Raw genomic sequence first — 15,146 nt, forward strand, 5'->3', positions numbered from 1 at the left:
TCCGCCCACAAACACAGCTCGGTGGGAGGGTTCAAGGCACCGAATGGAAATGCAATGTAGGAAAAATTTTTTCCCAATGAATTTAAAGAAAGCTTGAGCGAGAGAGAAGGGGTGCCAAAAAAAAAAGCAAGGAATTTTGAATGGATTCTGCACTTGGTGTGAAAATTTCCTGCGCAAGTCAGGTGCAAGGAGTGGGAAAATATATATACACACAGAGAGAGAAAAAAAATGTGAAACAACCAGAATGCTTCAGAGTGAAAAGAGCTTCAGTTCCGGAGTAAAGAGGCGATGAGCAGGTCATTAAACAGCATCTTGTGATCTTGGTTGTTCCATTTTTGCTACGATCGATGATGGACTGAAAGGGTGGCGGAGGGTGGGAGGGAGGTGGGAAATAGAGAGCGAGAGAGATAAAAAGATCTAACACAACACACCACACAAGCTGCTGGCCGCTCCTGTGCTTGGTTGGTTCGTTTCCAGGGTGTGTGTGTTTCTCGTTGAGCTGAAAAGCCAAGCGCTTTTTCTGCCCAGTTGCATTTGGTGGCGAGACTGGAACTGCGCGATTGCTGCGCTGGGACCGTGAGATATTTATTTCTGCCTTCCCAGGCCAAGCACCCACTTCCCAAAACAAGTAGCCCCCAACTCTTTTTCTGTTTTGTTTTCTGTTAATTAATTAATTGCAACTTGCATTTTTTTTTTTAAAAAAATTCCTTTTCCCCCTCCCCTCCCCTTTTCCCCAATCTTAGCCATGCTCCAAAATGACACTAAAATGCAATCGGTTTGCAGCCCTTATCTGGAGCAGAGTCTGGAGTCCTTGAAGGGTCCAGAGGTCAGTGGTGGGGATGGGATGGGAATCTCCCAGCTGGACTGCCCCCCTGCCCCCGGCGGCCTGGTGTTGCAAGATCAAGGAGGGACCACTTCGGCGCTCAACACTTTGGGGTGGTCGACCAGCCAGACCGGCGATGAGGGTCTTCTGCAGCAAGGGGTCCTGCCCACCGCCATGTTGTTACCAAAGATGGTCCACCTGGGGCCTCTCTTTGGGGGGACCTTCCCCTCGGTGCAGCAGATGGGGCAGCAGCAGCAACAGCAGCACAGGCAGTCGCCGCTGGGCCACCATCCCCACCAAGGGACCTTCTCCCAACGGAACAGCTTCAACCCACAGCCGCAGACTTTCAGGGCCCTGAACTGGGGCGGCCACCAACACCAGAGCGGCGGAGGTGGAAGCAGCTGGGGCAGCGTCGCCAACAGCTGCAGCAGGGGCTTGAGAAGATCGGTCGGAGTAATGGGCGTCTCGAACTCAATTCCTTCCTGCTCCTCCAAGAGGTCCTACTCCAGTCACGTGATGGTGCCTCCAAAACTCAACCGAGGCCGCCCGGCCTTGACTCACAAATCTTGGATGGAGGACAACCCGTTGAGGACAGACGGCAACAGCAACTGGCTGCCTCATCATGAGGTAAACTTTCCTTTTTTTTTTACATTAGCTTTTTTTTTGTGTGTGAAAATTAACGGCACGGTGAAAGTTCTCTACCACAGAAAGTTGTTGAGGCCAGTTCGTTGGATATATTCAAAAGGGAGTTAGATGTGGCCCTTACGGCTAAAGGGATCAAGGGGTTTGGAGAGAAAGCAGGAATGGGGTACTGAAGTTGCATGATCAGCCTTGATCATGTTGAATGGTGGTGCAGGCTCGAAGGGCTGAATGGCCTACTCCTGCACCTACTTTCTATGTTTCTATGAAAGTGGTTATACTGTCGCATGAGAAATTGTCATCTCATGACAGTTTCACTTACAGGAAAGATGTGATTGCACTGGAAAGGGTGCAGAGGAGATTTACAAGAATGCTGCCTGGACTGGAGAATTTTGGCTATGAGGAAAGATTGGCTAGGCTGAGTCTGTTTTCTTTGGAACAGAGGAGGCTGAGGGGAGACCTGATTGAGCTGTATAAAATTATGAGGGGCCTGGATAGAGTGGATAGGCAGGATCTATTTCCCTTAGCAGAGGGGTCAACAACCAGGGGGCATAGATTTAAAGTAATTGGTCGGAGGTTTAGAGGGGATATGAGGGGAAATGTTTTCACCCAGAGGTGGTGGGGGTCTGGAACTCACTGCCTGAAAGGGTGGTAGAGGCAGAAACCCTCACCACTTTGAAAAAGTACCTGGATGTGCACCTGAAGTGCCGTAACCTGCAGGGTTACGAACCCAGAGCTGGAAAGTGGGATTCGGCTGGGTAGCTCTTTGTTGGCCGGCGTGGACACGATGGGCCGAAATGGCTTCCGTCCGAGTTGTAAATTTACGTGATTCTGTGATCTCCATCCACCCTCCCCAATGGCTCAGTGAGTAAACGCACCGCTCGAAGTGGTACTCAGCCCCTACAGACCAAGCTTTCGGGGTTCATCCCTCAAAGGTGGGGGTGGTGGCTGATTTCCCCTGAGGCAGCAGCAGGGGCACGGAGGAGGAGATGGGAGGGGGGGAATCAATCAGCTCGGGTTCCTACCTCAGCTGCACTCACCCCCCCCCCCCCCCACCGCCAATCCACACCCAGTCTGCAAAGTGCAAGAGTGTGACATGCACTTGAGCAGGATTGGGGCTCGGCCGTGATTTATGTTTCCCGCCCCTCGCCCACAACCCAACAAATGATCCATTCTTACTACAGTTACACAGGGCCTTGGTGAGGCCGCACCTGGAGTATTGTGTGCAGTTTTGGTCTCCTTACCTAAGAAAGGATATACTTGCCATAGAGGGAGTGCAGAGAAGGTTCACCAGTCTGATTCCTGGGATGGCAGGACTGTCGTATGAGGAAAGATTGGGTCCACTAGGCCTGTATTCACTAGAATTTAGAAGAATGAGAGGAGATCTCATTGAAATGTATAAAATTTTGACGGGGTTGGATATATGATGTGGGGAGGATGTTTCCCCTGGCTGGGAAGTCTAGAAAAAGGGGTCACAGTCTCAGGATTCGGGGTAAGAAATTTAGGACCGAGATGAGGAGAAGTGTTTTCATTCAGAAGGTGGTGAACCTGTGGAACTCTCTACCACAGAAGGCTGTGGAGGCTAAGTCACTGAATATATTTAAGAGGGAGATAGATAGGTTTCTAGACACAAGACCTCAAGGAGTATGGGGAAAAAGCGGGAATATGATGTCGATAGGGAATCAGCCATGATCGTATTGAATGGCGGTGCAGACTCGAATGGCCTACTACTGCTCCTATTTTCTATGTTTCTATCTCCTCCTGCCAAAATTCAAGGATGTTTTATTTTTGGGCCTAGAGTACAGCCTCTGTTCAACTGGCCTAATTTATTTTATAAGGATAATTTTTGCTTCTCCTGCTTGGCCTGTTACCCTACAACCCTCCCAGATCTCTGCGCTCCCCCAATTCTGGCCTCTTGCACATCCCCAATTCTATTCTCTGCAATGTTGGCGGCTATACTTTCAGCTGCCCAGACCCCAAGCTCTGGTGTCCTCTTCCCTAAACCTCTTCGTCTCTCTACCACTCTCTCCTTTTTAAGATGTTCCCTAAAGCCTACCTCTTTGACCATGCTTTTAGTCACCTGTTTGAATAACCTCCTTGTGTGGCAAGGTGTCGAATTTTGTTTGGTAACGCCCGTCGTTCCCTAGCCACTGACTCCATCCCTCTCCCCAACTCCTGTCTGAGGCTGAACCTGATTGTTCACAACCTTGGTCTCATATATTTGACCCTGAAATGAGCTGTCGACCACATATCCGCAGCATAATTAAGATCGCCTATTTCCACCTCCGTAACATCGCCCTTGCCTCAGCTCATCTGCTGCTGAATCCCTCATCTGTGCCTTTGTTACCTCTAGACTTCACTGTTCCAATGCAATCCTGGCTGGCCTCCCACATTCTACCCTATGTAAACTAGAGGTGATCCAAAACTCGGCAGCCTGTGTCTGAACCCTCTCACCCATCACCCCTGTGCTCGCTGACCTATATTGGCTCCCAGTTAAGCAACGCCTCGATTTCAAAATACTCATCCTTGTTTTCGAAGCCCTCCATGGCCCTCGCCCCTCCCTATCTCTGTAATCTCCTCCAGCCCCACAACCCCCGAGATGTCTGTCTGCCCTCCTGAGCATCCCTAATTATAATCGCTCAACCATTGGTGGCTGTGCCTTCTGTTGCCTAGGCCCCAACCTCTGGAACTCCCTGCCTAAACCTCTCCTCCCCTCTACCTCTCTTTCCTCCTTCAAGGCACTCCTTAAAATGTACCTCTTTGACCAACCTGCCCTAATTTCTCCTTGTGTGGCTTGATTTCACTTTTTTCTCATTATACTCCTGTGAAGCGCCTTGGAATGTTTCACTGTTAAAGGCGCTATATAGATACAAGTTGTTGTTGTAACTCTCCTGTTGAAGTGCCTTGGGATTCTTTGCTACATTAAAGGCGCTATCGAAATGCAAGTTGTTCTTATGGGTTCCATAAGTATAAATGAAGGCAATTTCAACCAGCAGAGCGGCTGGGAGTACACACAGTAGGCCTGTAATAGAGAAAAACTAGGTCAATGCTTCAAGTTGGGGTCCTTCAGCAGAACCGGCCCAGTTTCTTCACAAAACACTAACCTGCCCTATCTCCATAATCTCCTCCAACCCCACAACCCTCCGAGATGCCTGTGCTCCTCCAATTCTGCCCTCTGGAGCACTCCCGATTTTAATCGCTCAACCGTTGGCAGCCGAGCCTTCAGCTGCCTGGGCCCTGAGCTCTGGAATTCCCTCCCTAAATCCCTACGCCTCTCTATCCTTCAAGAAGCTCCTTAAAACCTACCTCTTTGCCCAAGCTTTTGCTCACCTGCCGTAATATCTCCTCCTGTGGCTCGGTGTCAAATTTTGTTTGATAGGGACGTTTTACTGTGTTAAAGGCGCTATATAAATGCAAGTTGATGTTGTCTTGCTGCTCTTCAACTGCTGCTGAATCTGCTGTGCGACCATTTGTAGCATTCTGTTTTTTCTTTACTTGGGGGAGGTTTGTGGCCTGTTATTTTGCCTGATTCACATTTCCAAATCTGAGGCATTCATGTCATATTGCTGTTCGAAGGCCGTAACCCATGCATCATCATACGTGAATAAGGTGTTAATCCCTCTGACCGAGACGGTGGGGTAAACTAATTAAGCCGAGCTCTTCAAGCCCAACACATTTCTGGCATGCAAGCCATTTTTAGCTTCAGGAAGGATGCCCTGAAATGGGAACAGAGGGACACAACCGAAAATCACTGGGACAGTTGGAAGATGAGACCTTTTTTTTTTTTTGAGGTCAAAATGGTTGTCAACAGGCCATAGTGTGAAAGGGAGCAAGTGGCTGGAGGTGTATCAACAACAATGACAACTTATATTTATATAGCGCCTTTTAACGTCGTGAAACGTCCCTAGGCGCTTCACAGGAGTATTATGAGATAAATATTTGACACCGAGCCACATAAGTAGAAATTAGCGCAGATGGAGGTAGGTTTTAAGGTGCGTCTTGAAGGAGGAAAGAGAGGCGGAGAGGTTTAGGCAGCGAGTTCCAGAGCTTGGGGCCCAGGCAACAGAAGGCACGGCCACCAATGGTTGAGCGATTTATAATCAGGGATGCTCAGGAGGGTGGAATTATCAGTAAAGGAACTGTTCAACCCTTCATTAGCAGAGGACTAAGGGGAGAAAGAGGGGGGAGAAAGCTATCCTAATTTGCAGAGCACTTGGCAGACCGACCATTACGGTAAAGTCAGATCCCACAGTGACAATCCGCACTTTGTTTAATTCTTCCTGCCGTTAAGTGTCTTCCAAGCCATTGAAAACAGCAGCGGTGCCTGGAACTGTCTGCTTGTCCTAACTTGGCCTAAAAGGTACTATTTTCAGTTTGTATTTGAGATTGTGAATGGCTTCGGGTGGGCCTGCTGCATTGAGGGGAGGTCCAGTGTCTTTGGACGCCGATATTCCAACCGCTGGTTGGTTTTTTTTTGGTTCATGCATCTCGCTTTATTGATCTGAAGACAGGCTTGCATTTGTATAGCGCCTTTCGCGACCGTAGGACATTCCACAGCGCTTTGCAGCCAATGAAGTACTTTTTGGAGTGTAGTCACTGTTGTCATGTGGGAAACGCGGCAGCCAATTTGCGCACAGCGAGCTCCCACAAACAGCAATGTGATAATGACCCAGATAATCTGTTTTTTTTCTTATGTTGATTGAGGGAAAAATATTGGCCCCAGGATACCGGAGATAATTCCTCTGCTCCTCTTCGAAATAGTGCCGCCTGAGAGAGCAGACGGGGCCTTGGTTTAACGTCCCATCTGAAAGACGGCACCTCCGACTGGGAGTGTCAGCCTAGATTTATGTGCTGAAGTGTGTGGAAGGGGCTTACTCTTGCTGGGTACAATTCCACAGGCACTGGCAGTTGTGCAAGTCATGACAGTGAGTGTTTTCGCTGACCTACATTGGCCGACATTAAGCAATGCCTCGATTTCAAAATTCTCATCCTTGTTTTCAAATCCCTCCATGGCCTTGCTCCTCCCTATCTCTGTAATCTCCTCCAGTCCCACTATCCCCTGAGCTATCTGTGCTACACAAAAACATAAGAATTAGGAACAGGAGTAGGCCATCTAGCCCCTCGAGCCTGCTCCGCCATTCAACAAGATCATGGCTGATCTGGCCGTGGACTCGGCTCCACTTACCCGCCCGCTCCCAGTAACCCTTAATTCCCTTATTGGTTAAAAATCTATCTATCTGTGACTTGAATACATTCAATGAGCTAGCCTCAACTGCTTCCTTGGGCAGAGAATTCCACAGATTGACAACCCTCTGGGAGAAGAAATTCCTTCTCAACTCGGTTTTAAATTGGCTCCCCCGTATTTTGAGGCTGTGCCCCCTAGTTCTAGTGTCCCCGACCAGTGGAAACAACCTCTCTGCCTCGATCTTGTCTATCCCTTTCATTATTTTAAATGTTTCTATAAGATCCTTCTGAACTCCAACGAGTAAAGACCCAGTCTACTCAATCTATCATCATAAGGTAACCCCCTCATCTCCAGAATCAGTCTAGTGAATCGTCTCTGTACCCCCTCCAAAGCTAGTATCACCTTCCTTAAGAAAGGTGACCAAAACTGCACGCAGTACTCCAGGTACGGCCTCACCAATACCCTATACAGTTGCAGCAGGACCTCCCTGCTTTTGTACTCCATCCCTCTAATTCTGCCCTCCTGAGCATACCTGATTATAATTGCTCAACCATCGGTGGCCGTGCCTTCTGTTGCCTGGGCCCCAAGCTCTGGAACGCCCTCCCTAAACCTCTCTGCCTCTCTTTCCTCCTTCAAGACGCTCCTTAAAACCTACCTCTTTGACCAAGCCCTGCTCTAATCGCGATGTATGCAGCTTGGTGTCAAATTTTTAACTCAATATTGTGAAGCGCCTTGGGATGTTTCACTACGTTAAAGGCGCTATATAAATACAAGTTGTAGTTGTTGTATTCAACCGTGAAGGCCATCATGACCGAGCCCAATTCGCTCCACAGCGCAGGTCACTGGAGAATGATTTGGAACAGCAACCCCGACTTCCCCCAGCCCCTTGTCCTAAGTCCATTTGTCAACATCATGTCACTGACTGTTACTCCCCAATGGGAAATGTCTGGACTGAACCCACGACCTTCTTAGCTGAACAATTCAGTTGGCACATTCGCCCCCGCAGAGTTTCGAGGCGCTTTTGTTTTTTTTATAGCAACAAAATTCTCAAGAAGGTCGACTTTTTTATATTTGTATCATCATTGTCGGCCCTGCCTCCAGCAGCCTAGGCCCAAAGCTCTGGAATACTCTCCTGAATTTCCCCCTCTTTCCTCCTTCAAGACGCTCCTTCAAACCTACCTCTTTGACCAAGCCCTGCCCAAATACCTCCTCATGTGGCTCGGTGTCAAATCCTGTGCCGTGTCTGGGATGTTTTGCTACATGAGCAAAGCCACTCGGTTGTACCGAACCGCTGTGACAAAACCAGCACTGGGGGAGCACCTTCACCACACGGACTACAGCCGTTCAAGACGGCGGCTCACCACCACCTTCTCGAGGGCAATTGGGGATGGGCAATAAATGCTGGGCCTTGCCAGCGACGCCCACATCCTATAAAAACAAATAAAGGCACTATATAAAGGCAAGTAGTTGTTGTTGTTGTCTGATGACATTGTGCTCCACTGGGCGGGTCACATCGTCCGCACGCCAGGCACGAGACTCCCAAAGCAAGCGCTCTACTCTGAACTCCTTCATGGCAAAGGTGGGCAGAGGAAACGTTACAAGGACACCCTCAAAGCCTCCCTGATAAAGTGCAACATGCCCACCGACAGCTGGGAGTCCCTGGCCAAAGACCGCCCTAAGTGGAGGAAGTGCATCCGGGAGGGCGCTGAGCACCTCGAGTCTCATCGCCGAGAGCATGCAGAAATCAAGCGCAGGCAGCGGAACGAGCGTGCGGCAAACCAGTCCTACCCTCCCTTTCCCTCAACGACTCTCTGTCCCACCTGTCCCGGGCTCAAAGGGCCAAATGGCCTACTCCTGCACCTATTTTCTTTGTTTCTATGTGACAGGGACTGTGGCTCTCCTATTGGACTGTTCAGCCACCTAAGGACTCATATTTTAAGAGTGGAAGCAAGTTTTCCTTGCTTTCCGAAGGACTGCCTAAGCTGATGATGCTTCATTTGTTTGTACAGGGCAGTGGTCCCTCCTATTATTGTTTGGCGTGCGGTCCCTTTTAACTGGCTGCATGGCCCATTCAGATTTCCGCGCGTACATACGCACCAATACAAAAGCTGATGAGTGACCTCCAGACCGCGCAGCTTAGCAGCAACGCTGGTACAGGGTCTCTTGGGATGATAACTGCAGGCTTCCTGGCCTCGCTGTGCTTGCACTGGTTGTCGTGAGGGTCAGGGGGATTGTGGTGGCTTGTATTGTCTTGGTCTCTGGGCAGGTAACAAAAAGAAGAGACTTGCATTTGTCGCACCCTCAGGATGTCCCAAAGCGCTTGACAGCCAATGAAGTACTTTTGGAGTGTAGTCACTGTTGTACTGTAGGAAAGGCGGCAGCCATTTTGTGCACTGCAAGCTCCCACCAACAGCAATGTGATAATGGCCAGATAATCATTTTTTTTTTTAGTGATGTTGTTTGAGGGATAACTATTGGCTCCAGGACACCGGGGATAACTCCCCCTGCTCTTCTTCGAAATAGTGCCATGGGATCTTTTGCATTCACCGAAAGACGGCACCTCCGACAGTGGTTGGGCCTATGGATGGTGATGGTGGTAGTGGGTGCGAGGGTGGGGTCGAGGAAAGAAAGATCCCTGCAAACTGTGGCAGTCAGCAGCAAATGGCTGACCAGACCAGTCCAGTATAGAAAGAAAGAACGGGACTTGCATTTGTATAGCGCCTTTCACAACCACCAGACGTCTCCAAGCACTTCACAGCCAATGAAGTACTTTCGGAGTGTAGTCACTGTTGTACTGTGGGGCAAAGCGGCAGCCAAATTGCGCACAGCAAGCTCCCACAAACTCCCAGTTCCCCCCCCCCCCAGCAGTGTGATAATGACCAGATCACACGTTTTTTTTTATGATGTTGATTTTGAGGGATAAATATTGGCCCCAGGACCCCGGGGAGAACTCCGCTGCTCTTCTTCGAAATAGTGCCGCGGGATCTTTTACATCCACCTGAGAGAGCAGACGGGGGACTCGGGTTTAACGTCTCCTCCGACAGCGCAGCGCTCCCTCGGTACTGCACCGGGAGTGACAGCGTCGAGTTTTGTGCTCAAGTCCCTGGAGTGGGACTTGAACCCACAGCCTTCTGTTCCAGATATCCACGGGAACAACATTAAGCTTGCCTGTCAACTAACCTTTTAAGATGCGATTGGTGCTTTCGGTGTGAAATTGATGACATCTAGAGGGAGTGGGAAAGAAAGACAACCTTAAAAAAAAAACCCTGAGGATTTGCCTGTTTGTTGTACGCAATATCTCGCTAGCAATCTGAAGGTCAGGGAAAATGTTCCACAGCTCAATCCAACAGCACTTGGGGAGTGGAAACACAGGTGTGCATTCATGTGCTTCTCAAGGTGAAAGAGGACTTTTTTTTTTGAGGATCGCAGCTAGCATCTGACTGAGCCGAGGTAGCTGTCTGCGGCTAAATTAGTGGCTCGAGTGCCGCGACTGGGCCTGGGCGTCCCTGGGCTAGTGAGGGAGATTTGGGCCCTGATTCCTTGCCAGTGGTTCAGCGGGCAACACCCTCGCCTCCGAGTCAGAAGTTCACGGGTTCAACTCCCACTCCGGGGACTTGAGCACACAAATCTAGGCTGGCGCTCCCAGTGCAGTGCTGAGGGAGCGCCGCACTGTTGGAGGTGCCACCTTTCGGATGAGACGTTAAACCCAGGGCCCCGTCTGCCCTCTCGGGTGGATGCAGTAGATCCCACGCATTATTTCGAAGAAGAGCAAGGGGAGTTATCCCTGGGCCAATATTTATCCCTCGATCAACATGACTTTTTAAAAAAAAACAGAGGATCTGGTCATTATCCCATTGCTGTTTGTGGGAGTTTGCTGTGTGCAAATTGGCGTTTCCCACATTACAACAGTGACTACACTCCTAAATGTACTGGGCTGTCGAGTGTTTTGGGACGTCCAGTGGTCGTGAAAGGCGCTATGTAAATGGAAGTATTTTACTTTTTCTGCCCTCTACCCTGTGACTCCTGCTGTGAATGAGTATCGGGCGAGGACAGGTTTAGGCTTGGCTGTGATGCCCCCACTGGATGAATAGCCGGCCGCTGCTCATTATGTCGGCTCGCGTGTGAAAATGATTATGTGGACAAGCTGGTGGCCAGACCCTGGTTTCTTCCGCTTCCCCCTCCACCCTCGCCTCGCCCCCACCACAGGGACTCCGGAGCCCAGTTGTAACGCCTTACTGTTAGTCCGACTGAGCTTTGCCAACTCAGCACAGACCAGGGATAGAACTTCGAAGACCTACAGTGGCTCCCGGTTTTGCAACGCCTCCGTTTTAAAATACTTCCCCTCATTCAAATCCATCCACGGCCCTCGCCCCTCCCTATCTCTGCGCCCTCCCCATGCCCAACAACCCTCCGAGATCTCTGCGCTCCTCCAACTCTGGCCTCTTTCTGCACCACACTTCCCTCACCCCACCATTGGCAGCCATGCCTTCCGCGATGTACCTACTAATTGTTTTGGGGGGGAGGGTGAGCGGTCCCTTTAACGGGCTGCGTGGCCGATTCCAATTTCCGCACGTTTTTTTTCCCCCCATTTAAAAGCTGGTGAACGGTCTGTGTGGGACCTTGAAGGCCGCTTAATGGGAATGATGTCTTTCAGCAGCCTAGGCCCCAAGCCCTGGAACTCCCTCCCTAAACCTCTCGGCTCCCTCCCCAAACCCATCGCTCCCCTTCCTTTTTAAACCGCTGCTTAAAACCTACCTTTTTGACTAAGCGTTCGGTCACCTGACCTAGTATCATCATATGTGGCTCGGTGTCAAATTTTGTATGGTTACGCTCCTGTGAAACGCCTAAGGATACTTCATTACGTTATAGCTGCTGTATAAATGCAAATTGGTGTTGGATCGTTTTATTTTCTTCTCTCGAGATATCAACCAGGGGGCATAAATTTAAAGTAATTGGTAGGAGGTTTAGAGGGGGTTTAATGGGAGATTTCTTCACCCAGAGGGTGGTGGGGGTCTGGAACTCACTGCCTGAAAGGGTGGTAGAGGCAGAAACCCTCACCACATTTAAAAAGTACTTGGATGTGCACCTGAAGTGCCGTAACCTGCAGGGCTACGGACCGAGAGCTGGAAAGTGGGAGTCGGCTGGATGGCTCTTTGTCGGCCGGCGCGGACACGATAGGCCGAAATGGCCTCCTTCCGTGCTGTAAACTTCTACGATTCTGTGAATGTGTCCTACATCCTCCAGTGCACTTAACCACTGAGCCATTGTGGGAGGTGGCCGCACTTGCCAGCTCGGAAACCATTTCCCGAGACGGAGCCTGGGATGCTAGGCCCAGATCTCCCAGCCCGTAACTCCCGAGAACGGACTACGGACTAATTCTATCTCCTCCCGCTGCGGCTAACCTATTTATCTCAAATGCAGCAAAGGGGAAAGAAGCCCTTGGAGGTTGCAACTGAGAAACGGATCAGTGTTTCAGAACCAAGGCCAGGCAACCTAAATTTAGGCTGTAAAATGAAGGTTCGATGGTGGTTGCAATAAAGCAACCAGCTTCCTGTGCTGAAGCTGCTAAACATATCTGCATTATTTGGAACTGCCAGCACTGGATGAATTCTTGGTGTGAGATTGTGACTTGTCAGCAGCCCGCTCGAGACATCGATTTGAAGCCAAAAACATTTTAAAAAGCAGCAAATGTGGCTACCACATGGGATTATCAGAGAGAAAAAAAACTCATGAGTATTTAGAAATGGAAGGATTAATCAGTTAGAGTTTGAGGGTTTTTGTTTTGGTTGTAAGAAGTGCCTTATTTGGATTGATAAGGGGAATATAATAAAACCTGTGCATTGATTTACAGAAGGTGTTTGATAAGGTGTCTCACAGGAGGCTTGTTGCAAAGGCTGAGGCATATGGTAGGAGGAGCAGTGGGCTGTTAGACAGGAAACAAAATCAGGGTAAATCAAAGAGCAAGTTATTATTTAAATGGAGAAAGATTGCAAAGTGCTGCAGTACAGCGGGACCTGGGGGTACTTGTGCATGAAACACAAAAGGATGGGATGCAGGTACAGCAAGTGATCAGGCAGGCCAATGGAATCTTGGCCTTTATTGCAAAGAGGATGGAGTATAAAAGCAGGGAAGTCTTGCTACAGCTATACAGCGTATTGGTGAGGCCACACCTGGAATACTGCGTGCAGTTTTGGTTTCCATACTTACGAAAGGATATACTTGCTTTGAAGGCAGTTCAGAGAAGGTTCACTCGGTTGATTCCGGGGATGAGGGGGTTGACTTATGCGGAAAGGTTGAGTAGGTTGGGCCTCTACTCATTGGAATTCAGAAGAATGAGAGGTGATCTTACCGAAACGTATAAGGTTATGAGGGGGCTTGACAAGGTGGATGCAGAGAGGATGTTTCCACTGATGGGGGAGACTAGAACTAGGGGCATAATCTTAGAATAACGGGCCGCCCATTTAAAACTGAGATGAGGAGGAATTTCTTCTGAGGGTTGTAAATCTGTGGAATTCGCTGCCTCAGAGAGCTGTGGAAGCTGGGACATTGAATAAATTTAAGACAGAAATAGACAGTTTCTTAAACGATAAGGGGAAAGTAGGCAGGGAAGTGGACCTGAGTCCATGATCGGATCAGCCATGATCGTATTAAATGGCGGAGCAGGCTCGAGGGGCCGTAAGGCCTCCTCCTGCTCCTATTTCTGATGTTCTTATGCTTCGAGGTGTTTAAAGAACGAAAGATTTGCATTTATACAGCGTCTTTCAGGAAGTCTCCTAGCGCTTTACAGTCAATGAAGTACTTTTGGAGTGTAGTCACTGTAGTAATGTGGGAAACCCGGCAGCCAATTTGCGCACAGCAAGCTCCCACAAACAAGCAAAGTGATAACGACCAGATAATCTGTTTGTGATGTGGGTTGAGGGATAAATATTGGCCAGAACACCAGGGAGAACTCCCCCCCTGGTCTTCGAAATAGTGGCCATGGGATCTTTTACATCTGCCTGAGGGGGCAGATGGGGCCTCGGTTTAACGTCTCGTCCCAAAGACGGCACCTCCGACCGTGTCCGCCTGGATTTTGTGCAAAAGTCTCTGGGGTGGCGTAAGCCCGGGCGGGGGGGGGGTCAGTCCACTTTTATCCGCCGTTTATTTCGATGCAGGCTATTCAGCCAGAGGGGCGGCACAGTCAGTGCCAAACCTGCTCTCACCTGATGCAAGTACGGGGGTTTAGAAATTGGCGAGGAGGACTATTCGTGCAATGGTCGGACAGGTGGCAGATGCGATTCAGTGTTGAGGTGCTGCGTGTTGGGAGGAGAATGAAATGGGAGTATGTACCTGAGGGTCGGGGATGAGCAGAGACACCTCTGGGTTTAAATCCACAATTTCCCTGCAAGTGCGAGTATAGATAAAGTCATAAAGGCCAACATATTTTAGCTTTCACAGAAGCATAGACACAAGGGCAAAGTAATAATGATAAAATTGGACAAGGCAGCTAACGGACCAGAGTTATACTGTGCGCAGATTTGGGCGCCCCCTATAGACAGGACAAGAAAGCCATAGTGAGCGTACAGCATAAGCTCACCAGGGTGATGCGAGAGATGGCGGGCCAGTTATGAAACACTGGGACTATTTTCCACTAGAGCACAGAAGGTCAAGCGGAGATTAAATAGAGGTTTTTATAATTACAAAGGGGTTTCGGAAAGGTGAACGGGGCAAGCTTATTTCCTTCAGTTGAAGAGTCAGTAATGAGGGGGTCACGGAATTAAAATAGTCAGCAAGACCATGAGGAAAGCGCTTCGGGGAGATCTCGATACGCAGTAATTTGTGGGAATACTTTGTCACACGGAGTCAGAATTGTACCTTTTTTTTTAAATGGGGGAAAGTCGCGAGATATTTGAAGCTGGGGAAGATACGGGACTATGGGGAGAGACAAGCAGGGCATTCAGATGATAGTATCATAGAATGATACAACACAGAAGGAGACCATTCGGCCTTTCATGCATGTGCCGGCTCTTTGAATCAGCTGTGGCTCAGTGGGCAGCGCCCTCGCCTCGTGAGTCAGAAGGTTGTGGGTTCAAGTCCCACTCCCGGAAATTAAGCGCATAAAAAAATCTCGGCTGACACTCCCAGTGCAGTGCTGAGGGAATGCTGCACTGTCGGAGGTGCCTTCTTTCGGATGAGACGTTGAACCAAGGCCCAATCTGTCCCCTCGGCTGGATGTAAAAGTTCCCATGGCACTATTTCGAAAGAAGAGCAGGGGAGTTATCCCCGGTGACCTGGCTAATATTTATCCCTCAATCAACATCTCAAAAACAGATTACCTGGTCATTATCACATTGCTGTTTGTGGGAGCTTGCTGTGAGGAAAATTGGCTGCCGCGTTTCCCTACATGACAACAGTGACCACACTCCAAAAATACTTCATTGGCTGCAAAGCATCTTTTGAGACATTCGGTGGTCGTGAAAGGTGCTATATAAATGCAAGTCTTTTTCTGTTTTCTTTATA

The 15,146-nt window shown here is 49.4% G+C and overlaps 1 protein-coding gene across 1 annotated transcript in view; it reads left to right on the forward strand.

Annotated features, from left to right (window-relative positions):
* Nucleotides 1–219: 219 nt before the first annotated feature.
* The window catches only part of LOC139234759 (cytoplasmic polyadenylation element-binding protein 3-like), a 52,929-nt gene continuing 38,002 nt past the window's right edge, over nt 220–15,146 (forward strand). The window contains exon 1 of the mRNA XM_070865447.1: nt 220–1,450. Within this exon, the coding sequence (XP_070721548.1) occupies nt 746–1,450 (705 nt within the window). The 5' untranslated portion in view covers nt 220–745. The remainder of the gene's footprint in view (nt 1,451–15,146) is intronic.

Source organism: Pristiophorus japonicus, chromosome 22 (assembly GCF_044704955.1).
Source record: "Pristiophorus japonicus isolate sPriJap1 chromosome 22, sPriJap1.hap1, whole genome shotgun sequence".
Lineage (NCBI taxonomy): Eukaryota > Metazoa > Chordata > Chondrichthyes > Pristiophoridae > Pristiophorus > Pristiophorus japonicus.